The following is a 26014-nucleotide window of genomic DNA, read 5'->3' as shown; positions in this document are numbered from 1 at the left end:
ATTGTAATCCAAGCCATTTCATGACAAATACTGCATCCACATCTCTACTTCATTTAGAGACTGATATACTCCCGTTATCATCCATCTTCTCCTGAACTGTCTTTAATGTGCACATCTGTCACAGGTACATGCTACTGTCATGCCAAACACCCTCTCAAAGACAATTTCTCTATCTACCATCAGCTGCCCCCGACTCACCGCCGATCTGGCCTCTTGAACAGACTCGGAGAGTAAGGGGGCGAGTAGCTCATAGCTCTTTCAGGATAGCTGAAGTGCTGGTAGTGACAGCAGAATCTCTGGGATGGTTCAGCCAGGCGGAGGGCATGTATGGTCCCAGGAGAAAGAGGCTTAGCCCCAACTGGGGCAAATTCAGAGGAACGCATCTGTGACTGACCCATCTTGGCTTCCAAATGATGGGGCTGTTCAAGAGGCAGGAGCCCTTTGACTGTTTGGTCACTGTTGTGCTGTTGTTTGTCCTCAACAAATGTGTTCTCATAGCACAAAGAGACAATTGAGCACTGGTAATACCTCTGTATATGCAGCCATGAGTGTGAGTGCCATGCTCAGACTGGCACTTGTATGATGTGCTTTCAATCGAGTGGAAAACAGTGGAACACAGTGGTCCCAGAGTCACAGTGAAAAGGAAAAAGTTTCCTGAAACAGTTGCAAATGTCTCTACACTGATGGGGAGCCTTTTTCAGGTCCCTGAAGGAAACAAACTTCATGCCTCTCAGCATACCTCATTCAATCAGTGGTACTATGTGTAATAAAACAGAGTTGAGCCATGATGTGAAACCTTGTTCTCCCTGTAATGACATTATCCAGCATCAGACAGCAAGAAACAAGTCATAGCCCTGGCTCTGCAGTCAAACAAGTGCAAATTTCACATTGTTTGTTTACGACAATGGTCATTTTTATGGTTTTAAAGCTTCTCACCATCAGAGAAATTGTTACACAATTCCTTACACAATAACACATGAAAGGCAGATGAATTAGCTCAGTGGTATCTTCTTTCAGATTACATGTGTAGTGTTCACATTCATCTAACACTTTTAAATTCGGACTAAGTGGATTTATCATTTTTAGTAAGCCTCCTTTTGTTATCAGGAGTGTGATTAATCTACTAATGTTTGAAGCGTTATTGCTGCTCTTCAAGGTGTTAACAGCTAAATTAAGCCACCCTCATCACAAATAACTGCAAGACGCTTTCTTCTTTGACAGTCTGCGTAACTGCCTGCTCGCAAGTCCAGACGGAATAGATGTTTTGTATTGGGCATGTTTACACCCATCATGTGAGAAGCAATTCATTTCAAACTGCGAATGTTTAATCCTTTTATATTCAGGTTAGTTATTCAATCTAAAGTGGTAGGTTTTTTGTTCCTTATGTTCCACTATTTAAAACCCCCAAGGTATCATGTTCCCAAAAATGTGAGAACAGCTCAATCCATTTTCTTTGTAGCTTACTGATTATTTATCTTCTTGATGTAGTATTTGTATTTAGATATTCTAATGTATACATGCTCCAGGATGTTCCAGGATAAGCAGTAGTTGATAGGAGGATGAATATATACCTTTTATTTTCACGGTTTCATGAGAGTATGTTCATATTTTTTATAGTTGTTCAAACCACTGGGAGCTACTTGCTTTTTGTTTTTCTGCCCTGCAAAAGTGCTGCCATGTAATTTCATGTCCTTCAGCAATTATGCTCTCACACACATGGCCAACAATGTCTGTATCATCATGAACACATGCTCATCCAGGAGAACAGCAAGACTGACTGACAAGGCAAAGCATCATTCTACTGTGTATAGTTTAGAAACAGCTATTCATTTCCCTGAAACTCTGATGAGAGGAAGCAAATGAATAATGAATACAGAGAAAAATATCTGTAATATTTATATTTAACTACAGAAAAGTTTCAATTATGATTTGCAAAACAGCTGTTACAAAATCAGACACCATAAGCAAGGTGTGTGTGTTCGTTCACATCTGTACTTTTCAGCATCTGCGAAGAACTGTATTTAACTGATTAGTCTCCTGATATAGAATATCCTCTGCTGTGTAACATCTGCCTGCATGACACACTAAACTTTTTGTTGATTACCACTAAGAAGAGCTTAATTCAATGTTTCATGGGGCCACTTTAATGCTTTGTGTACCAGAAATAACTACAGTTAATTTCAGGTAATACAAAATGATGTACAGATCATTTATAGCAGCCTTCACTGGAACTAATAGCGGTTTACAGCCGTGCTGCAGCAAATAGTGTTGCGCAGTATATTGCCGTTAACAAGCTCGGGGGGCTTCACAGCAGCTGGCACCAGGCTGTGATTCAGCAGAAGTCAGACAGCTTCAGGCCATAATGTAAAGATTTACCTTGTCTTCTAACCAGGAGAATATTCTGGCTAAATTTATTGTGAAAATACTGAAACAGAGCTGAGTCCCAAAGGAATTTGTTAAGGGAGTATCACAGTATGGCAAACCCTTATCAAGTCACATTCATTCCCAAGCTCCACTTCCCTCTAAAAAGAAAGAACATTACGTTCTTCTCCATGGCGTGTAAGATTCCCATCTGTGTTTTAATGCAAACATGTGTACACATTAACACACATTCATGCACACACACACATACACAACTGTGCACTCTGAAATATAAGGCATTAAACCCTTAAGTGATCTCACTAATGGCTCTGCAGATGCTCTACAAAAGGTCAGAGGGTGTGGATTCAATTGACCATGCAGTGTTAAGTAGCAGTGAACTTTGTTATTAGCTATGACAAGCCTTCCCACTCGTTAAGGGTCACCTAGCTTGCCATAAACTTTAGGAGAGAGCCTTTGGGCTGTTCATTAATTTTTTCTCATCTGGTGTAATTTGAAATCAATTTGAGTTTTTAATGTAAAATATTTTGTGTATTTCTGAAATGAATTCAAATGTAGGATAAAGCTTTTGCGTAGATAACATGTAGATAACACATTTCCCTCATACCTAGTTTGACTGGTTACACTGAAAGACACTGCTGAGTGGAAATGGATGCCACTTTGCATGGCACCTGTGATGAATGCACTGTTGGTTGGATCATGTCCCAGAACAAAAGGTTACAGAGTTCAGTGCCATCTGTCTTATTCATCTGTCTCTGTCTCGTTCATGATCTGTATACCTCAGCTGTCTGAATTGGTTTGGTTGTGGTACCTGGGTCTAATCCAGGTCGTCTTCAGTCACACAGTGCTAACATCAGTTTAAGTGAAAAGGAAATCGAAATCTACTGTGAATCCAATACACAATGCATTGCTCTGCTGTACTATCAGCTCTTTGTTGGCAGGTTTTCTATTTTATACAAACTTGGCCATCAATAAGTCATTACAAAATAGTTCTGTCAATATGTTCATCATAGGCAAATATTTATCACTAACAAAAAAAGGAGATTTAAACTTTTCTCCTATACTTTCTCTTATCCCCTACACATCCTTCACTATAATGTTATTACTACTTTCAATCCATTTTCCTCCATCATCTCTCCCTCTTTCCCTCTTTCCCTCTCCCCACTTTCCTCATCTTTTCCAGTCATGTATCTGGCTGAGCTTGCAGCTGTATGACCCTTGTCATCAGCAACTGGGACAACACTGGAGGGAGCTGGATCCTCCATGAGCCATCCCCCGGCGTGTGTTTATGTGCTCGCTCGTGTTTTTGTTTGCCCCGTGTGTACGTTGATGCATGAGGCTGGCCACACGCTTGCATATGTGCATGCTCAGGCACGTCTGGCCTCGTCAGCACGATCTGGATTTAACTGGATGATAGGCGCCCTGCTAACTCTCGCTGTCAGTGTCATCCAAACACTGAATCGTTCCCACAGACTCCAGCAGGCTTCTCCGCTGAGCATTAAAGCTAATCCGTGGTCACCTGCACCATTACGATGGAGCAATGACTAAGTTCCCATGGATCATTTGAGACAAGTCACTGGCGGTCATTTGCTGAAGAAAACTGCTGGAACTGCTTCACAGATGAGCATTATTTTGGCCTTTAGGAGAAACCACATATACATATTCCTACAATGAAATCCACACTATAAAACTACTGTTGTATGAAACTTAAGAACTGACTTCCTCTTGATTATGTTCCATCTGTCCCTTACTTCCCTGGTGATTCAGAGTGCTGTCTGATGAATCACACTGACGAAATGTTTTCAACTACACAACTTAGTCTATTTGTAGTAATTCTAAAAAAGCTTCATATATGTGGCTTTCTTTGTAAAATCACTTGCAAATTCCCAGTATTTTAGCAGAGACCGAGGCTTTGTTTCTTCTGAATTTCGTATACCACCCTGAGGAAGTTTCATCAGTCTTCCTTCCACTGATCTCTGCAAGCCAAACAAATCATATTATTCTCCTTCAGCAAGACCACAGGAATAGCTCAGATCACAATTCAATCAGCTTTCCTCTTTCTGCACAGCATGATCTGACTCAAATCAGAGATCTAAGCTGTGACTGATCATTTGGCAGTATATGTGCATAATACTGTATATAAAAGCAGCCTAAATTGTATAGCGATAGTGGGGAGGTGAGGCCATATAACACTATTCAATGTTTTAGGGTAAAAGTTATAAGCTATTTTGCTATTATTAAATTAGGAACTCTACCATTTATATACAGTGGTAAAGTAAAACACATACAAGCTGCTTAACACTTGTCTAAATGTTCAAAGTAGTAAAGAAATATAATTAGAAACTGGACATGGAACATTTCTCACTGGTGGTGATGGTGCTTTCCATATCTATAATGTTCACTCTAGGCAATTTACCCTTGTTTGTGTTTTCACATGGAGCAGTACTGTTGGAAGCTTGAATTGATATGTGCATACACAAATTTTGCTATTAAATACAGTTGTATTAAAACCATTGACAGGACAATTTGACTTTATCTCAAAGGGGAATCTAATATAACTCATGTATATTCAACACCTCATATGCACCTCTACCAAACAGCATCACAAATTACAACCTCTGTGCAGTCTCACAGAGGTAGAGAGTGGATCACATGCAAACAGAAAGGATCTGAGAGAACATGGTGTACACAATGTTTCCTCAGCCTGTCTTCGTGGTGAGTATCCCCTACTGACAGAGGAGGCCAAGACAAATGAGGACAGGGCCAGATGTACAAGTCCCATTCTACTGAGTCTTTAAAAGGAACATGTTGCAGTTTATTAGAATAAAGTGCAATTAAGGCAGCCACATCTTTTTCGGGAGAAAAACTGAAATATAACCAGATGTTGGCCAACCAAAAGAAAACAAACAACTCAATGTACATATTGCATCGATGTCTGGCTATGTACTTTATATATATATATATATATATATATATATGTTCTGTGAAGATTTGGTGTTTACAAAGCATTTAACAAAAGTAAGAGCAGTAATTGCAGCTTTGAATATGCTTTGTTAAATCTGTAGTATTTAAGGTATTAAATGGCAGAACAATGTAACTACATTACATCATCACATGGCTAATATTTTAACTGACAGAACAATCAAAGTGTTTTCAATAGTGTTATTAAATTTCTTACATTCTTTCTTTTATATCTCATATCATATCATATTTATTTTTCTCTTCTTAACATGGCACAAGTCTGAACTGCATGGATAGGTACAAGCAAAATTATGCCTTGCATCTATGGCAAATATCACAAATATAATGAGCGCACTTTGGTTCACTCCATCACAATTGTGGGTATGTGTGAATGAAAGTGTCGGGGGGGGGGGTCCTTTCATGAATCTGTTCACATTGTTTATCCTCAGTCTTTGTGTACCTTGAATCAGGTCCAGCCCTTCCTCTTTTCATGCCACTGTGCTGGCTCCTGCACCTTTTCTTGCTGCCCATGCCCCTCTGCCTGTATATACTTACCTAGATGAAGTTTTCATTTGACCTTAAACGACCTCAACAAACTGCTATGTAAATATTGAGCATGGTGGACCTTTCATTAACCTTGGAAGAAGAATTGTGTTTCTTTACTAAACTTTAACTTATGAAGTTGAACATCACTGCACTTTATCTTCACCGGTATATTGCTATGCACAACAGCCCGGTCCTCATTTGGTGCATTTACTGTTTTTATGCTTTATTCCCACATCTGGCCATTTTTCTCTTCTTAACATGGCACAAGTCTGAACTGCATGGATAGGCACAATATACATTACATTGCCTTGTTTGTGCAAACTGCAGAGCTACAGTAGCATGTTTGCTACAGTGGTTTGTAGCAATATTTGTCACTGCACGAAGGTTTACTGTATATAATGATTCATTTAGCTGTAGTGATACATAGCTATTCATTAACTAGGACTCAAATACTTGCCTCCTTTCTTTTGTACTGCTGAACTGTGTATAGTGCATTATGTGGCTATAGCACCTATGTCTGGTATAAGCCATTTGAAATGCAGGAAAACAAACAGGGCTCAGCCAGTAAGACTAGTGTTAAATATTAATAATATAATATAATATGCAACGCTTGTTTTTTCTTTCCTTATAACTGATATCAATCCGTTCAGCAGGACTTAGTGTAACACAAATGCTCTATTTCAGGATGTGACCCAGCCAGAGGAAGGATCAGCATCAAAAGCTGCTGTATGATCTGAATAAACTGGGAACATACTGTAGTGATATCCAGCGCAGAGCAGTGCTGAGCTGAGAGGTTGTTTGGGAGTTCACAGGAACCCCAGCCTATCCTGCCTTCAAAAAGCCAATAAGCCTGCCCCTCAGATAAAGACGCAAGTGTAGTCAGCTTCAGTGATTGGTCAGTTAAGGGGGTTTTTTTTCTTTAAGTTGAGAGAGTGTGTGTGTGTGTGTGTGTGTGTGTTGGGGTGGGTTACTGAACTGCATTCAGCGAGTTCTCTTTTTCTAGTGGGATTCTTCTTGAAAGTATCTTTGGGCTTGGAGCAAAGAACTAATCTGGTATGCTGCCATTGCTGAAAATGACATTACATTTACATTGACATTTATTAAAAACCAAAAGGGTTTTTAATAACTGCTAAATTATTGTGAGGATGGGACACATTTTATTTGCTGCTTTGGAATACGCATATTGTAATTGTGACCGTGATTGCCATTGAATATACTGCAGGTTTAAAGCCAACGCTAGTTTCATCTAAGTTTGATTTTCAAAAATAAAACATTCTCTTTACTTTAAAGTATTTTACAGCACATGATGGTCTCATAGCAAAGTTCAGGTTCAAGCTTTCTTCTAAGACACAAACAGGAAATGCTTCCACTTCAAATCACTCTTGAACTTGGAGTCAGTCAAAGTACACAAGACAAATTATCTTTTTGAGATGTAATTTTCCCAGTCTGTAGGTTGCACACGAGAGTGAGTAAACACAATCTTCCATACTAGTCATTTTATAAAAACTCAAGGTAAACAATAGAGGTTGAATTGGCCTGCTTCCAGCATGTAACCAAAAGGTCCAAAGTTCACTTATGAAACCACTGAAGACTCGTGCACACACTCACCACACAGGTTAGCCTAGACAGTCACACTCTCGTGCATTTAAAGGTGTGCATTCATGGATGGATGCAAACAAACCTGAGAAATTCTTAGTATGCATGCAAAAAGGAGAGCCACACCAAAACACTGACACACATATGCAGAAATGGAGATGGATATTGACACAAATTTTAAGTTACTGACATTTGCAGGCAAAGCTCAGACATCCGCACACAAATGCAAGCACAAACTCCACACACTCCTTTTGTGTCTGGACGTGTAGGTTTACAGTTTTTGGCAGGCGACGCTCACATTCTTAAGACACTGAAATGGAGAGACTCTGTACCACCTTGACACCTTTCATAGGTCTTGGCTCTTTTTACATTTTAGAAAGAAAGCTGAAAAACTGTAAAGCTTTTTAAAAGCTGGTATTTAGGAAAAAGCGCAAAAATGTAATTTTCCTATATCAAACATATTGGAAAGTGCATGATAAAAGTAGAAAATGATGTTGATGGCCAGATTTGAGATGTGCTGAAATGAAAGCAGACGCTGACGTAAAATCTCTAATCAGATCTGGCCTCACGGCAAGGAGAAGTGCGTAAGAGCCTTTTATTGTTTTAGAGATGAACAGATTTTCTAACATAAGCACAATAAGCCGTCACCTTATCTTCATTCCCAAATCACAGAGTTCGGGTATTGACGGATTAGATTCCCACCAAAAACTGCATTCAGCTTTATGCACAAAGGTGAGAGTTAAACCTGAGTGAATGTTTTGAATGAAGTTACTCATTATTAAAGCTTGCTTATGTACTGTACAGCATAAAACATTTAAAAATGTTCCCTGGGAAAAAAAAAATATCCAAAGAAGACATAAAAGACAGGAAGAGACTGGGACATGTCAAGGAGGTTAAGTAGTCAGGAACTGCACTTTAGAACAGCGTACTAATGCAGGGTTGGCTTTGGCTTCAACCCTGAAATAACACAAGAACAGGCTACAACGCATCATGAAATAAGAGCAAATATGCCTTTCTGGCTTAGCTTTGTTATTATAATAGCAGGTATGTGCCCGAATGTTTTTTAAGGCAGCTAGATCTATATTGTGAATATTTTCTGCCTTAAATTAAGATCTATATTAATAGTTACCTCTCAATTCTTGTATGTGTATTAAGTATGTGCTCAATTCAGTTTCTTCTTGTTGTTCTTTTCTTCTCTGTCCACTCCCCCCAACCTGTCGAGGCAGATGGCTGCCCAAACTCAGCCTGATTCTGCTGGTGGTTTCTTCCGTTAAAGGGAGTTTTTCACCAAATGCCTGCTCATAAAGGGTTTGTTGCATTTCTATATAAAATGCCTAGAGATGATTTTATTGTGATTTGAAACTAAATCAAATTCAATTTACAAATTTCTTCAGTACCCAACAATCCATGACATGTAAATAAGACAGTTCTTGAGGCCTTACAGTGATTTGTTTCAAAGATTTGTATTATTTTAAAAGCAGACTTTATTTCTTTATGATAATCAGTGCAAATAAAGTGAATCGTAAATGAAACTGATGTTACTTAAATTATGTGAAATATTTTGAGGAACTATGTCAGGATTTACAGAACTGAAACAACATTTAGTCTTTCACAGATTCCCACACCCACTGTATAATTCCTGACATGATACACACCCATGAACCAAGAGCATGCATGAAGTCAAAAACAGCAAGTCATTATCATTGTTTTCCATCCTTATGTGACTGATTGTCTTCTTCACACCAGTTTAATGACTGTGCTGTTCTTGGGAAAACTGTAATTACAGTCACACCGCAAATAAAGGTGCACAGTGTGGCGCCTACAAGGCAACTGCCAACTTTTATATAACAGACACCCCACATAAAAATAGTAATAGTATGTCTTATATATATTTTTTAATACTATTGGCATAGTGGCATATATTTGAAAGTATGTTGCAGTTGGGCTTGATTGTGTAACTTTGAGTCTTGCCTGCCACCTTGTGCACAGTCATTTGTTCTGGTGTCTGTGCATCTGGCTTTTTCTTTTTTTTTTTTTTTTGCTCCCTCACACTTCTCTCTCTCTCTTCATGCCTCTTAATCTAGCAGCTATTGTCATTCCTGTCCTTTTAAACTTTCTTTGAGCAGTAAAGACTGTCTGACCTGCACACTTCAGGACAACCCTACACTGACTCCGCCCTCAGGGTAATTATCCTGTCTCTGACCTGTCTCGTCATATTCCTAGTTCTTGTCTGTTATACTGTTCTCACCTTTCTTTGGCACAGGTGTTGCTGTTGCGCCATGCGTGTTCATCTGATAGTGCCAGACTGCACTCGGTATATGTAACTGTGAGCTGCGTATGGATGCAAGGTGGAAGAGGTCAATGTGAAATAACATCAGCCTGGCACGCAATGAACTTAGATACTTGTGTTTACTCTGCAAGTGTACCGTGTCTAAGCCATATTCCTGAACCAAGGTGAAAAAAGTGATGCTGTCTGGCCCTGCCTTCGCTCCCTTTTGTCATAAAACAAAATGTTCAAGAACATGTGCTATGCGTTTCTGAGTTGCAAGCAAAGTGCAATCCAGGCAGTTACACACACACACAATGCAACAACTTTGAGGCAATATTCCCTCTCTTTGGCTGTGTAATTGTGTGCGCACAAAATGTAACTCATTATGTTTGTAGTTATTTTCATTTCTGTTTTCTCTCAGCTCTTCTGTCAAAACAAAAGAAAACTAATACTCAGGACACATATGCAGAACCACAGACCAGACAGACATGGAAATTGCAATAACAAGAATCCATGATATCACATTTCATTAGAGCACAGTTCACCAGATACCGTGTGTCTGCGCTCTACAGGCTGAGGACAGCCCCTTGTATCGAAGACAAAGTATGGAGCTACAAAACAAGAAAACAGGAAAATGCAAAAATGAGGAAGAGAAAAGGAGAAAGAGGGAGGGAGGAGAGGGGTTTTACAGCTGTTGTTAGCCAGTTTCCTCTGATATGAGACTTTGGCTGTACTCCCAGTTCTTTAGGTAAACTCAAAAAAACATGGTTACCTTGAGATATGAGGGGGGCATGCTGGTGGGTTTGTGAAAGAGAAAGAGAAATGGTGTTTTAATATAGCCTGAGCTTTATTCAATCACCAAAAACAGTTAATCCTACATTTTATTTGACTTGCTCCTTGGGAAAGGGAGAAAAATGCTGCTACTTATGAATTTATGAAATCCAATACAAAACCATCATAGCCACCCTGTTGTCCAGTTCAAACACCAATTTTAAAATTAAAAAAATTACTTACTAACAGCAACAATATACATGGTAGGAAGGACATTATCGTTGAGCATGGTATTAAAACTATTGAAAAGCTGAATAATAGCGAGATCAAATCCCCACCTGTGCTGATAAATGAACATGTCCTAAAGCTTGTTCAGCAGGATGTCGTGCAGGAGTAACAGTGCAGACATCTGCAAAACGTGTTAGCCACTTATCATGGGATCAAGATGATAAGCAAAATCTAAGTCTTTAATCTGTCCTACTGCACGTCTCATTGTGTTTGTGACAGCAGGTGCCACAGACTGTTTAGTCTATCACCGCAGGCCAACAGTGTTTAGAATTCAGGTTCTCTATTTACTCTTTTTACCATTATAGCCCAGGACAATGAAGAAATATTTTGGTCCTATCCTCAACAAAAATATGATAATCACAGCAGTAACAAGTTCAAGATTTCTGCAATAGCCCTTTGAAGTTGCTCCTTTTGTAATCTTAAAATGGGGCTTCCCAAAAGATTTTGTGTTGACCATGCAAATTGAACCACTGCATTTGCTGCCATCTGTTTCAATAAAATGCAAATGCCACTTAAGATGCCATCATGAAAAGGAAAATGCGAGGATCCTAAAAAGACAGGCCCCCGGGAGAAGTGCTTAGAGATGGTGTTTTCAGTGCGATAGCTTAGATATTACTGCCACTTAATATTGCAAGAAAAAGAAAACACTCACGGGCACTGCCTTGTTTGAATTTGATATCTCCTTCTAGCAAGCTTATTTGAATATGAATGGGAGGAAGTATCCTACTTGGTTTTTCAGGTTGTGTTTTTTTTTCTTTTACATCAACCCCTCGGTGGCTGTCGTAGAATAACAGAGGGACTTTGTTTTTTATCTGGATGTTTCTCTGAATTTCCCAGTGATATGAGCTACAATAGCATCTTTTTCCTCCAGAGGACTAAGATGTGGGCCCATGAACAAAAAGAGCACTAGAAACTCAAATCACCAAATGGATCACATAAGGACACATTCTTCCCAGTTCCAGCAGATAATTGTAAAAAATTCTGGACCGAATTGCCAGTGTTTTGCCAACATTTCCACACTGTTGTATCTGTCTGACTGTTATGTAACCATGAGTGAGAACAGGACACTCTCTAGAAGCATTTAGCCATCGTAGATTCACAGATTATTCACAATTGCATAATTGCTATGTTATATGTCAAATCTAAAATATTACATGAGAATGACAATTGAATTTTATTTATTTTTTATTTGTCAAAATGCTAAATCATGGGCATTCTGTATGATGTGGCATGAACTTTAATAACATTGTCTTAGTTATTAAACTGGCTTGGACTGATGTGTGTTTGTAACCTTTTTTGTGTGTGTGTGTTTTTTTTTTTTTCAGATGCTTTGCACTTCATAGTATTCTATATAAGCTACCAGAGTTGTTTCAACATTACATTCTTACCAAAGAGATCTAACAGCTCATTCATTTTCAAAGGACAAGTCTTGGTCCTCCTGTATGTGTGCTGTTTCTTTCCCACACACAGCGTGACTTGTCGCATGATGTGAGCAGCCACGAGGGTGATGGATCAGTAAAAACTTTAGGGGTTGGGCAGAGACAATGTCTGGAAATGTGTAGGAGACAGAGAAAATAAGTCAACTGCCACACAGATGTCTATGATTTCCTGTTGAATTCCTGTAGATGGGAGCCACTATTTAGCACCACAGAAATGAAAATGTTCCTTAAATAGCACTCAAAGTTAAAAAGTTCACATAAATGGCACCGATATATATCTCACTTATTCACTTTTTTTTCCTTCTTCTTTGGAATCAACTTAGTCTGTACAGCTAGTCGTTCTATGCTCTTGACTGGTTTAGGATGATTGCTGACACAATCCTGTCACTTTACAGAAGAGGTCAGCCGTCTGTTTGAGCTGTTTCGTAATCAAAGATGCCATCCTGACACGGAAAAATATCCTGCTCCCAACTAGTGGCAGTTAAATGTTGTGCCCTTAAGTGTTACATAAAGTTTCCTCCTCTCTCTGTCATAGCAACACAGGCTTCACTTCCCTTTAAATGACACCTAGTAATTAATGTCTTTGTATGCACTGCAAGCCACTAAAAGACTGGATGGAGTCTGTGCGTGTGTGTGTGCGTCAACACTCCCAGAGACTCCCAGAGTCCCCCGCTTTCTTGGCAGTTGCCTTGCTGGGTCTTTAGCCCAGCATCAGGCCTGTGTTACTTTGCTCCAGAAACATCTACATTTTTCAGACAGCATTTTCAGACGGCTGTTGTTTAGCTTTATCCCAGACTGTGTCAACAGCACGCAAACATAACGATGCATCTGTGCCTCCCTTGTCTCTATGATACCATACTGGAAGGAATGCAGAAAGAGGTCATGTAGTGCCACTGGCTCTAATTTCTTCTTATGATGGCACAGTACCCATCTGATATGACCAGCTCAGGCCACTCCATGGTACGACTGCCTGTTTTAAACACAGTGACACAAAAGACAGAAATTTGCTCTTGGACAGGATACGTCTTGTTATTTTTACTCATCTGAGTCTGTAGAGCCTCCCTTTCTATCTCTCCCTCTTTCTCTCTACTGGGGAACAGCCAGAATCCATCACAGACTCGCTGAAACTTGGCACATATGTTCGTTCTCTCTTGCAGGCTCATGTCTGCCAGGAAGGTATCCAGAGGGAGAAAACGGGGCTTGGCAGAACAGGTCTACCTTTTCATTCCACTGCTGCACTCCGCCAGCGGAACCAAACTGGTCCTCGGTCTGGCATGCCCTTTTTTTCTTCTGACGAGCAGTGAGAAGTGACTTGATTTTCAGAGCCACAGTAGTATGCAGCAGCTTTGTAGTTTCACAATTGTCTTGTTGCCTTTTGTTCTCTTTGTCCTTGTTTGTTTGTGTCTTTTTCTTTCTTTTTTCTTTTTCCACTTGTTTTTTCTTTTCTCATAGAGTCCCTCTCGAGTAGTGCAGAAACCCTTGATGCCAGTGAGAGGTTGGAAATTTGGAAACCCCAGCAACAAACAGGAAACCATATTCATTACATTAGAGTCAGAGTTTGATTATAGTTCATGGGGATCTGCCAGTCATTTGGCCTTTTTAGAGTATGTAAAAGTGACAGTTATATTACATCGAATTTCTACCAAACTCTGATGTTTATGGTCTAATTCATCTTATGAAAGAATTGCATTGCACCAACCTGTGAGCAGGTTGCCCAATATGTTTCCCACTGCTTGACAGCACCCACTTGTTTAATTATTCTTGTCCTCTCAATGTTGTGCAAATACACAACTTAATGATGTAATTACAAATAACAGCACAACATAAGAGTTCCCAAACATTACCCTGTCAGGGAGACATATATTGCCAAATAAGGTAAACACCTCAGGAAGCTTTAATTGAACTAAATGTTAAAATAACATGCAGGTACTGTGGATTAATTTAAGGATGTGACCATGTGATAGGAAGCAAATGCCAGCGGCTCCTGTATAGACATGTTTACATTTATTTTCAAACATCAACACTACATAATTCTGTAATAGGTCAAAACAACATAATGATGCTTAAATAAGTTTGACATTAGCGCTCTGACCAAATTTGTGTTCTGTATGTCTCTTAATACCAAACCCATTACCATTTTGCCCAATTCCTGACATGAGGGCTATTTTTGGGAAACGCTGGACTCTTAAGTTATACATCCACCCTGAGAGATCAAAACTGTTTACAAGCAAACGCAGAAGTTCAGTCAGAAAAGAAAAACACAGTGGGTTGCCAAACCGCAGATGTCCAGTAACTTCAAACATAGAACATGTAATTGGTATTGGTGCTGTAACCTTTGCTGTGTTATGGAAAGTATGATTTCATGACCAGCAGAAATTTGGAGAAGTTTTCTTTGCTTTGTTTTGTTTTCTTTCCCAGAGATTCAAGTACTTTTCAGTAAGCTGTTGCAACACCATTGCTAAAGTATGTCTAATACTAGCTCCATGCCCTACAGGGTGTGTGTGTGTGGGTGTGGATGTGTGTGCGTGTGTGTGCGTGTGTGTGCGTGTGTCTGCGTGTGTGTGTGTGTGTGTGTGGAGTGGGGAGAGGTGTTTGCATGTACCCAACCTGTGTCCAGGGAGAATATGATGAGGCTAATGATAGCCCTGGCTCAGGCACGCTCCACGAAAGTACTGTCTGGCAGCATTGTGTAGCAGACTATTGTGGTAAGAAAAACACTGACTCAGTGTGGGATAACAGCACTTGGGATTATGGAACGGGCATCCAGGGAGAAGCCAGTGGAATAAGCATCAGAATGAATTTAAAATTAAGTCTGGGTATGCCTGTCCTTTTAAGGAATGCTTCCTGGCATAAAAGTGAAATGTTTACCAGCATTTCATCTGAAGACACAAGTTCTTTCAATTTGGATGCATAAAAACTCTGTCAAGCTTTTACACACATGTATGCAGACACCATAATAACTTGTTCCCCATGGACCTGATGAAACGCACAGTATGCTCATGAAAAGCTCCACTCCTGATGCACTGCTCTGTACTTCAGCCAAACTTTAACTTGGCCCCCAGTAGCAGGGTGAGTTGCCTCATTTTCACGTCTCCTGCAGAGCTTGAAAAAAAAAGTGGGAATCTCATGGTAATGAAAACAGAACAGAATGAAAATTTTACTGCCTTCTAACTAACAGTGTGTACTGCTCTGCCTGTGTGGTATGGAGAGTGCAAGTGTCCCTCCATTTAAACTAGAAACTCTGCTCTGCACATTGCACATATTTTCCTATTCCTAATCCTATAGTGGAACAGCTTGTCATGCCACAGTCTGATAAATGGAGCAAGTCACAGTGCAATAACCCCTAATGTCAAGCTTTATTCAAGCTGTATTACTGTCTATTTAAAGAGCGTAATTATAATTATGACTTTGTGTTTATGGGAGTGTGTGGTGGCATGTGTTGACAGGGTGGCTTACTATCTAAACAGGCGCCACAGCTGTAGTCGAAACAGATAAGGCAGTGTGCGCGAACCATGGTCCCTCCAAACCCCTCGCCAACCCCACCCCCAGTCCATCCCTCAGACTTATGTAAGTCCAACAGTCGCCAACTACAACAGCTGAGATGGAGATAGAGTGAAGAAAAACTGAAGGAGGAAAAAAACAAGGACAGACAGAGGGGAAGAGATATGGCAAATAAAGAGCATTGCTTAAACAAGAAACATGAAAGGAGTTTAATGGGTGGTACTGCGTCCTTCGTTTGAAGTATTTGTGCAATGCTTTTCAGAGAATCCTTTCTCTTTGTTGCTGCTGAATTTTAGACCAATAACCAATTTCCAAAGGTATCCTACAGGTGTTCTCAGCTGTGCTGTGGTGGAGTGGATATTATTTTGACATCATTATTGTTCATGGATTTGCTTTAGGAGTATTTCAACATTTGGTAAAGTCATGTTTATGGGGTGAAGGCTTTTCAACACAAACCACAACATTATTCTGTACAAATCTTTCTGTATGACAACAACACATACAAACCAGTAACTGACACTTGGATAAACAGAGCAATATAACAATCATGACATAGGCCTTCAACAATGCATTTCACAGAATGTGGATTTTATTTTCACTTTCAGTTAATAATTACTTTTAACAGCCAAATAAAATCCAGTTTTTAGTAATCTATTAAATGTATAATTAGCAGGCTTTATGGAGGCAAATTAATACAAGTAATAATTGTAAAATTAACATGTTATGGTTTTGTCCATGTAGAGTATTTAAACTTGTTTTGGAAAAATAAGTTGGTCAACTATAAAATACGTTTAGAAATGGGTGTGGTCTTTTCCCATAAATTTGAAAGGGTTTTCCAGCACATTCTAATCTTGAGGATTTGACTTGTATGACAAACTTGATGTGTTACTTCTAGATATGTTAATCCTCCTCTAATGCACATACTGTGTCTTCACTCAGGACAAAAGAGCTTAGCTGGGTTGTACCATGGCAAATTATGAACAGCATAATGCTGTGATTCACCTTTGTGTACTGCCTACTGTAAATGCAACTCTGTGTGTGTGTGTGTGTGTTTGTGTGGTGTGTGTGTGTGTGCGCGCGTTTCTGTTGCCAATGAGTGTGTCTTATGTCTTCTAGACAGACAGATGGGTTGATTGAAATAATAATTATTCATTGTATTCATTATTATTAGTTGGATAAAAAAAATGTATACCACCAATCCATTAGTCCGTCTTTCAGTACATTCAGACTTCCCCAACCTGTCTGTGTTCAATCAGCCCCATTTGTCATCAATATATAGTTAAAATATGTAGACAAGATTCATTATTTCTTAAAAATTGGTATAGGCTGTAATGTTTAGTAGTAGTATTTTTTTGAGCAACATTTTCAGCTCTGAAAACGACATAGTATTTACAGCACTAGGACAGTGAATGTGATCATCTGAAAACTGCAGTGCCTATGTTCATCGTAATGGAGGGACATGTCACTCAGCAGAGTGGTGTAGTTTGCTGTGCTTTATCAGGCTGTGGGCTGTAATGGAGCTCTATGGCATTGAGGGCGAGCTATTTCAGGCTTTAGTGACACAGCTAATGCTTGTTAGGAGCTTTCATGGGACTTGGTGACAATAAGAAAAATACTGAATATATTCATTATTGGCACACCTTGAAAGAAATCATCTAGGCACATAGAAATGAAACACTGCTACACTCTTATTAAATGATGTATAAAAAATGTTTATGTAACTTCTATGAGTCAACTTCAATAAGAGGGAAGAATAATGTGAAATTCTAGCTCGAGTCCCAAAATAATGTAAAAGATTTTTTTTTGTCTGTCAAATAGAGAAGCGTTTACATTTGCAGCAAAATAGAGTGTACAGAAAAGTGCAATGCTTATCTCATGCGCATGTTGTGTTCATGTTGCTAGGGGCAACTGAACATGGAACCACAGCGGTGTTGGTAAAGAGAGGGCTGTACACAGGAGGTTGCAGCAACCTTTGGTACAGGGTGTGTCTGTGGAGATCAGAGTTGACTGAGTTGTCTGCTGAGGAGAACAGAAATACATCTGTCTGTGCATGTCTGGGAGGTAAATGTATGCATGATGAACGGCGCATTTTACCAAACAACAACTTGATCACTTAGACAGCAGACCGCCTAGTTTAACAGACCAGCAGTAAAAAAAAAAAAATAGTTTTAATCTGCACAAATACACACACATGAAAATACACTTGCATCCATGCAAAGCATTCGACAGTAGGTCCAGGTATCTTATGGCACAGCACCAAGGGCAGTCCATTCACACCTTCACAACACAACAAGGCAGTAATTCAAGTGGCCCATTAAAAAGCCATTATTGTACATCTGTCTTTAAATGGGTTCCTTATTGATTAAATCAAGTCCAGGGCTAATTCCTGGTGTAGCCAGACCAGATATACTGTATACTAACATGTGTTAGGAAACTCTGGCTTTTCTAATAGTGTGAATAAATCTCTCTTTCTCTGTGTATCTGAAAGTGGGTAAATCCTGTGTTATTGTGGAAAATCATAAAAACAACAATGAAACAAAGACTTTTTACTTCCTCCTGCCACTAGAAAATGACTTTCTTAAACTACAGAAAAAGCCTGTGCCTTTTACCACAGACATCCACAGTGGTCTATCTATAGCTTGGAGCTCCACAGAGTTTCAATGGTACTCTATTTATAGCAAGTCCTGTCTGTTTTGTTATTGCACCAGCCGATACAGTCTGGCTGTTTATCTACCCCTGACCCATTCTCTTGCTATCGTTCACACTAGTTCTCCCTCTCTTTTCTCTGGCATTACTTCATGGCCTCTGTTTTTTTTAGGGATTGGCTCCTTAGACTTGCCTCGCCCTGAATCATTTCTTCCACCCAGACATCCTGCCCTACGCCTTTTCACCGTTAATCCCCCTTTTTTGTTTACATTCATCTTATTTGCCACCTTAAGTTATGTAACTGTCTTCAAACCTGTATAGGACATACTTTTTTTTTTTTTCAGCAGACGCAAAAAAGACAAAAAATGTAACTGGATACAGAATCTGTTGAAAGATGTCTAAGCCTTTTATGTGGGCAACACCTGGAAGACAACAACAGCAATGAGAAGACAAGTTTCAAACTCAGCACATTTCTCCTCCTTCATAATGTATTGAATTGTACCTAGGCAGGAATTTAGATTACACTGCTTTCTCCCAGGGATTTGTTTATGGCAGATGAAGGGATGTGGCATTTGAATTTCAACATTGGTGCGGCATTTAGTTTATCTCTGATTCCAGTCCCTGTCACATCTCATTGCAGCTTACATAAGATAATTGAGAAACGATGGTGCTGTATGTTTGTGTTGAGTCTAAGCTGTTTTGGAGATACATAATGTTGCAGTCGCCTGGCATTTGGGGGGAATTTTGAAACAGTAATACACAGGAAACGGTATTGGTTACCTTATCCCACATCTTTATATTTCTGATTTCAGAAAGTTCAAATGTCATTCAGCTCCTTAGTTTCAATCACTTTTTAGTGTACTTTATAATAGTTAAGCTTAATTATGATCCCTGCATTATGATCGCTGTGTGGATTCTCCAATTCTGTAATACCATTGCAACAAAGTCATCTATGCAAACCATTTGCCCTCAAAGACTAACAGACAGAACCTTCATGTGTTCAGCTCTATTTTGACTGTAGGCATGAGCATGTAAATGAGCTAAAAAGGTCATATTCAAGATAAAGTTTTTACTTCTTATCCTGTTGTACTTTTGAGTGCTCTGATCCACTGTCATTTCCTAGAACTAAAATATGAAACCAGTTTATTATGCAATGAAGCGCCTGAGACGGTGCTGACAAGTAGTTTCATAGAAACATCTTGCTTCAGAGAATCTTGAAGATTGTTTAATGTACATTTGTAAGGATTCCTGAATGGCTTATACAAGGCAAATACACTTTTCGTAATCATCTCCTCACTAAAGGTCTCCGCTCCAAAAACTCTGCCTGTAGCAAAGCTCTGTTGTAGTTTATATTTGTATCACAGAGTGGACCTTTACAACCACGTGGGGACTCTGACACAGCTGGATCCTGTCTCCACTCCATTGTGGGAGGTCTAGGTCACATTCAGTAAAGTGGACCAAAGGCAATGACTATTGGTCATCTCAGACTAAAGTGAACAACTTTTTTCCCTTGTAATCAAGCCTAGGTTGCCACGACAATGAATAGTCAGAAGGACAGAGTTATGTTAGAGGCGGAACAGAGTTTGACAGACAGACAGACATTTCTGTGGTTAACAAAAACTGTCTCTGTCTTTCCCAGCCCTGCTGGAAAGTTCTTTCAACTAACCTGAACCAAGAAACAAAAGTTATTCCATTTTCACACATGCCATGCACCATATTGATCATACTGCACTGGTCTAGTAACTTCTCATTTTAAACACTTCCCAATAAACCTTCTCAATCAGCTTTAATGCTTTTTCTCTTTCAGGGCCACAGGCTACAGACAGGTAAATGAAAGTCAGCATACCTGTACCTCTATATTATTTCCTCTCTTCCAAGATTTTATAAATCATTACTGTCTTGTCTATAAAAATGGAATGTAGCTCTGTAGGCTAAATGGCACAAACTCCTCTTCAGCTCTATCCTGCAGTCACGTTAGTTGCTGCTGCAGAAAAAGGCCTCTCTCTTGAGGTCTTTATCACTTGTGTCACAACGTCTATTATGCTGCCACTAGTTAAGATGCCCTTTTTCCTTTTTGTTTTGACTGCTGACTGACTTGTCACAGACCTGTGCTGTGATAAATGTTTTTGTCATCGCTGCAGGCTCTTCACCCCTCTTCACTCTGGCATGTAATGGTGTTTAGTGGCTGCTAAGTACTGACTGACTGCCTGGGCTGAAGGTGTGCAAGAGTTCATCCAGCCAAGTGTAGCTCTCTAAGCCTCAAAGAAAATCAGCCCACTTCTTCTGGCTTTATCGTGTGGAAACCATAAATTCTGTCCCCCCACCCCTCACATCTCACTGGCTCTACCTCAAACACCAAACAGGACTTATGAATTCAAATGCTTCTCTCAGCACATTTCTATGACCCTTGCATCATTAACATAAAAAGTTTGTTGGCCGCTGACACTGCCTCATACTGACATTCTTCAAGTAAAAAAGATTTCCTGGCATGCTTCTTCAGGCTATGCTCAACATTTTATTCTGTTAACAAGTGTCAAATGAGAATGATGGCTGCTTGGCAGACTGACCACCCATGGTGAGGTCACACTATAAACCTCGCCCTTGTCTTTCATCAGAAGCAGGGCCCTCCCAAAGCGAGAACTTGAAGAATGTATGAACTTCTGCAAACTTCTGCAAGGCCGCTTTCTTGCTTCATCTGACAGGATTACACTGTGCGTACATGTGAGACTGAAAGAGTGTGTTTGCGTTTCTTCACGAAAGACCGCAAGGGTGCACATTTGAAATCAATGTTTTAATCCTGCAAGTAAGCCTATCCATGGAAGCCACGTGATCCGTGTCTGTGATTTCCTCTTGAGTAGGGAAGGATCAGGAACAAAGTGTACTAGTGTGCTGGCTGAAGACTTTGTTTGTCAGGAAAACAGTTGAGCTGGCACAGACAGATGCATGGTCAGCCAGGCCAGCGGCATGGGTGAACACTGTCCCTAAGCCAGAACATTAACAATATTGGCACTTAAAAACTGATTTTTCTGTCCTCCCTCGAGATGCCAGTCCAGCGTGTAATTAAATCATCCACACTGTAGATACTTTTTTCACATAAAACATTTCAAAGCTGAATTACTTTTCAATTATGTCATTTGGCACTATGAATTTTATATTAAATTGTACAACCACATATGTACAGCTCCTTGGTTAGTGAAGGAATATATGAAGTTACAAAGGTATAGCCTCAGACTAAGTCTGAACAGCAGCACAGGAAAACTCTTATGTAACACTTTCAACAAAGCCCAGCTGTCATTATTCGACTTATGATACTGAATGCAGTGAATATTGACTTTTCATATCCAAATATATATATATATCTATATATATATATATAGATATATATATATCTATATATATATATAGATATATATATATCTATATATATATATATAATATATAAAAACACTTCCAAAGGTTTTGTTTGTTCCCTCATTTCTTTAGCTGTCATGCTAAAGAGGAGCCACAGGTCTTACACACCCAGTGTTCTTCATCCTATTGTTTTATCATCACACACCCTCACTTTCAAAAATAAATCAATAACAGTTTGTTCCTGCGTTACATAATGCACCATGCTCCCATGCAAGAACAATATTACCTAAAAAGATTATATCAACCATTGCAGTTTCTTAATCTTAGAATGGGCCTTTTAAATCAAAATAGGGAGCGTGTCTCTTTTCACAGAAGCTGCAATGTTGCTTTTACATTAGCCCAGAACATACAAACCAAACACTGGTTTTAAATAGGGAATCTCATTTTGTTCTAAAGATGACAGCCACCATATCCTCCCTCACGCCTGAAAACACGGGGTGGGGCGTGACGGGTGTTCAGATGGTTGCATTCTGCCATTTCACAACTAGATGCCGCTAAATCCTTCACATTTTACAAACTGCACCTTTAAGGCCTATCCTCCTTGCTATAAGCCCCATCACCTGTACTGTGCCCTGAATGGTTTTATTTCTGATGTTTTATCTGTCATCAACTGTTATCTATCAGTGACACAGGAGATAAGTTTTTAACAGCCACGGTATTTATGAGAGGAGATACAGGTTAAAATGTAACCTACATAGATATTTGTAGAATCTTGGCTTCTGGAGAAGTTTGATAAAATACTGATTACTGGCCATAGAACATTGCTAAGACGATATTACCTTCAAACACTGATAACAGTTATCATTCCCATGTTTGCTCCAGGTAAATTTTTGTCAGGACAGATTATTAACGATATTTTATCTGCCTAAAAATAGGAAATAAAATGGAGAATATATTAATTGTCGTTGAAAATAAAGATTATTTTTAAAATCCCTTACATTACTTAATTGTAAAAGTCTCATATGTGCTACATTCAAAATAAAACTTAAATATAAAGAGTTAGTCAGATATAGTGGTTTTAATATACATGACATAAAGAAAGCAGCATTTAGACAAAAAGAAAAGCAAAAAGCTTGTAAGACTGGTAGCAAATGTCAAACAAATATCAAGATTCCTTCTTTACGCTGCTATAAACTAAAGAGGTAAATACCAGATTAACATTATATTTCTGACATACATATATTTTAACACATATATTTCATTGATGGCAGTCTCAGAATGTATGATGTTCACGGACAACTTTTACAGTGAAAACAGGTTTGTGTTGTTTTAGTGTTATGTTGTTGTATGTCTCCACATTTTACTGCTCAGATAACCAGACAGGCCATATGTAATGCCAGCTTTTCCAAATAGGCACTGCGCAGTAACTGATGGCACTGGTTCAGAAGTTCAGCTACAATCAAAAAACTGAGGCCAAATGGAAAGATGGTAACTCTTAATTTGAAGCTGTAGTCATTCGACAGCTGCCACACAAACTGGCAGCGGCTTTGTAGCAGGACATTCTTTTGCTCACAAACACTCCGAGGTGAGCTGCCAAACACTGCTTTATAAACACTATTTGGCAGCAACGGTGAAGGAGTCAAGGTAGTTTTAATTGACCTCTAGCAATAAAAGCAAATCTTAATTAAATCAAAGTGACAAGACTTTGTTGTTTTAGACCATCCCTGTGTTTTTGTAATGTGTTCTTTTTAGGTTTGATTTTGTTCACCTCTTTCTGCATATAGTGTTTTGTTGTTTTGAAGGAAAGTTCTCTCAACTACAATCAGAACTTTGAGACTAAATCTAGGAACATTTCAGCATTTAGAATATGTCTTACAGAGACAGACTACATTGCGCATGCGCTTGTCATTGTCAGTGTCATGTTATGCAACATTTCATATATAGTGCATAAGGGTGACCACCAAATTAAGTTATTACAACCAAGTTAAACTTCACAATCTGCATTTATATGTTATTGTTATTTTCTTGTGAAGTAAAGACCTTCTTTTACATCATCTCACCTTTCATTTCTGGAACGCAATCAAAATAAAGGCCCTTCTCCTGGCCTATACTTAATCCATAAGTCTAAACACTTATGTAAGCCTTTTTTAATGATATAATATGTTATATTCAGCTGTGACCTTGTCAGATAAGCATGTACAGTACCTTTCCAAAGCAAAAAACACACATACCTGTGAAAGAAGAGCAGTATAGACAGCATGGTCTGGTCAATGTTGCTGTTGCAGATCCCCTCATTCAGAAGGAAGCAGGGGTCCCTCACAACTGACTCCAAGGAGTCCTGCCTCATGATGTTGTTCAGCTTATCCGTGTTCAGGTTCTGGTACATCAGCTGGTTGCGGAGCTGGCGGAAGTGATTCACAGTGGGGCTGCAGGGGCTTCTTGACAGACCCCCTGTTGTACCAAGGCCCTGAGCCTGACCAGTAGACATGGACTCATCACAGCCATTGGCCAAGTCCAGGCAGCAACTGCAACAGTCAAGGCCGATAGGTGAGCGGCAATCATCGTCTGACATTTCGGAGGACAGGTGGATGAAAAGGAAGGGTGTCCAGTTGAAGATGGCCAGGAATCTCAGTAAAGGATGACAGAGATTGAGGTGTGTGAATGAAAAAACAAAGTAAAAGACAAAAAATGTGAGTAACAGGGTGTGTTCCTCAGCTCTGACAGGCAGCTTGGGCTGGGAGAGGCTTGTGTATCATCCTGTCTCCACTCCAAGACCAGGAGGGCTAAATGGCAGGTTAAGTTCCTCCCTGAGAAGTGCAGTCACGCTGGGCCACTCAGCGTCTTTCTATCCCTGAGTTGTCCCTCCTGTGTCTCTGCTGCGTTTATCCTTTTGTTCAGGCCAGACGCTGGTGCTATGTGCTACTGTGTCAGGAGAAAGAGTGAACGCCTCACACACACACACACATACACACTCACTCAAACCGATACAGCAGGAGTGCGCTGGAAAGCAAAACCCAGAAGCTGCTTGCTGCTTATCACTTTTTTCTCCGTGCACTTTTTTTTTTCTTGTTTGGTGTGCCTGGGGATAGTGGGAGGAGACAAAAAGAAAGGAAGGCAGGGAAAGGTGGGGAAACCCTTGTGATTGGTGAAATGCATCGCTTGTTACATGTGCTGGGCCCTCCTCCTGTCTTTTTCAGCTTAGCTGTGTAAGCATTAGGCAAAAGGAAACAGACAGGCAAGGAGTGAAGCTTCAGAGCATGCTTGCAACGTGTAGTTCCGCCAGCTCCGCCCTGCCATGCTGACAGCACAAGGAGTGGCTGAGGGAGGTTGCAGCAGAACATACAAAGCATGTCACCCTTGCAAATTTGTTAAAAGAAGAATAAATAACCTATTTCTAGTAAGCCAACGTGTTTTCAGGCTTTTCACATCATCACACAGGATGTGACAGAATGTTTGTTTGTTCAGAATGTACTTTTCTCCATTTTGACTGATTGTTTAATGGGTTTTCACATATTTAGCAGTAGCACAGGCTTTTTCATTATGCAATTACATATAATTTAAAATTTAAAAGGGCTGGAGAGCAATGGTAAATATTTTCAACATTTTGCATAATGTTGGTGCAAGCACTGCCATATTTCAGCAAGACGGTGGTTTTGAATCCATTGGCTGCCAGGTGCCTCTCTTTACATGTTCTCTCTATATCAGCCTGGGTTCCCTCTGGGTGTTCTTGTTTCTTGGAGGGTGACGCAAAACTATTGTTTTTACAACGTAAAGATAATGTTGCACACAAATGATACCAATTGCACATTGGTATCATTTGTGTCATTATGCATGCATTTGTGCTGTGTGTTTTATGAAAGTGAGAATGAGACAAAGAGAGAAACCATGTGCTGCTGACTTGTAAATGTAAAGATTATCTTATCAGACCTCGCCTGTGTCTGCAGTTTTTTCGGTCTTCGTAACTGTTATCAAACAGTTTTGGATGAAGCAAGAGTGTGTTGTGTTCTTGAGTGTTTCACCAGCTCTGGTAAATACCACGACATGTCATTGCAGCCATACAGATGGCTCTGGGAGGAATGTACTGCTGAGATTCTGACCTCGGCTGCTGACCAACAAGTGTACTGCATGCTGTCTACAGATGGCTGGTCATGCAAGAACACAACAACAAGATAATTACAAATAGCATGTCTTACTCTGAGGCATGCTGCTGTTTCTGCTGCAGTAAAAAATGTCACACCACGCATTGTTGGGTAGCAGTGGGATCAAT

The 26014-nt window shown here is 39.7% G+C and overlaps 1 protein-coding gene across 1 annotated transcript in view; it reads right to left on the bottom strand.

Annotated features, from left to right (window-relative positions):
• The window catches only part of tsc22d3 (TSC22 domain family, member 3), a 31788-nt gene extending 6981 nt beyond the window's left edge, over positions 1–24807 (bottom strand). Inside the window, exon 1 of the mRNA XM_026331252.2 lies at positions 23979–24807. Within this exon, the coding sequence (XP_026187037.1) occupies positions 23979–24319 (341 nt within the window). The 5' untranslated portion in view covers positions 24320–24807. The remainder of the gene's footprint in view (positions 1–23978) is intronic.
• Between the last annotated feature and the right edge of the window lie 1207 nt (positions 24808–26014).

The sequence above is a fragment of the Mastacembelus armatus genome, chromosome 10 (genome assembly GCF_900324485.2).
Source record: "Mastacembelus armatus chromosome 10, fMasArm1.2, whole genome shotgun sequence".
NCBI lineage: Eukaryota > Metazoa > Chordata > Actinopteri > Synbranchiformes > Mastacembelidae > Mastacembelus > Mastacembelus armatus.
Note: the sequence above shows the minus strand (reverse complement) of the source record. Positions and strands in the feature narration are given on the sequence as shown.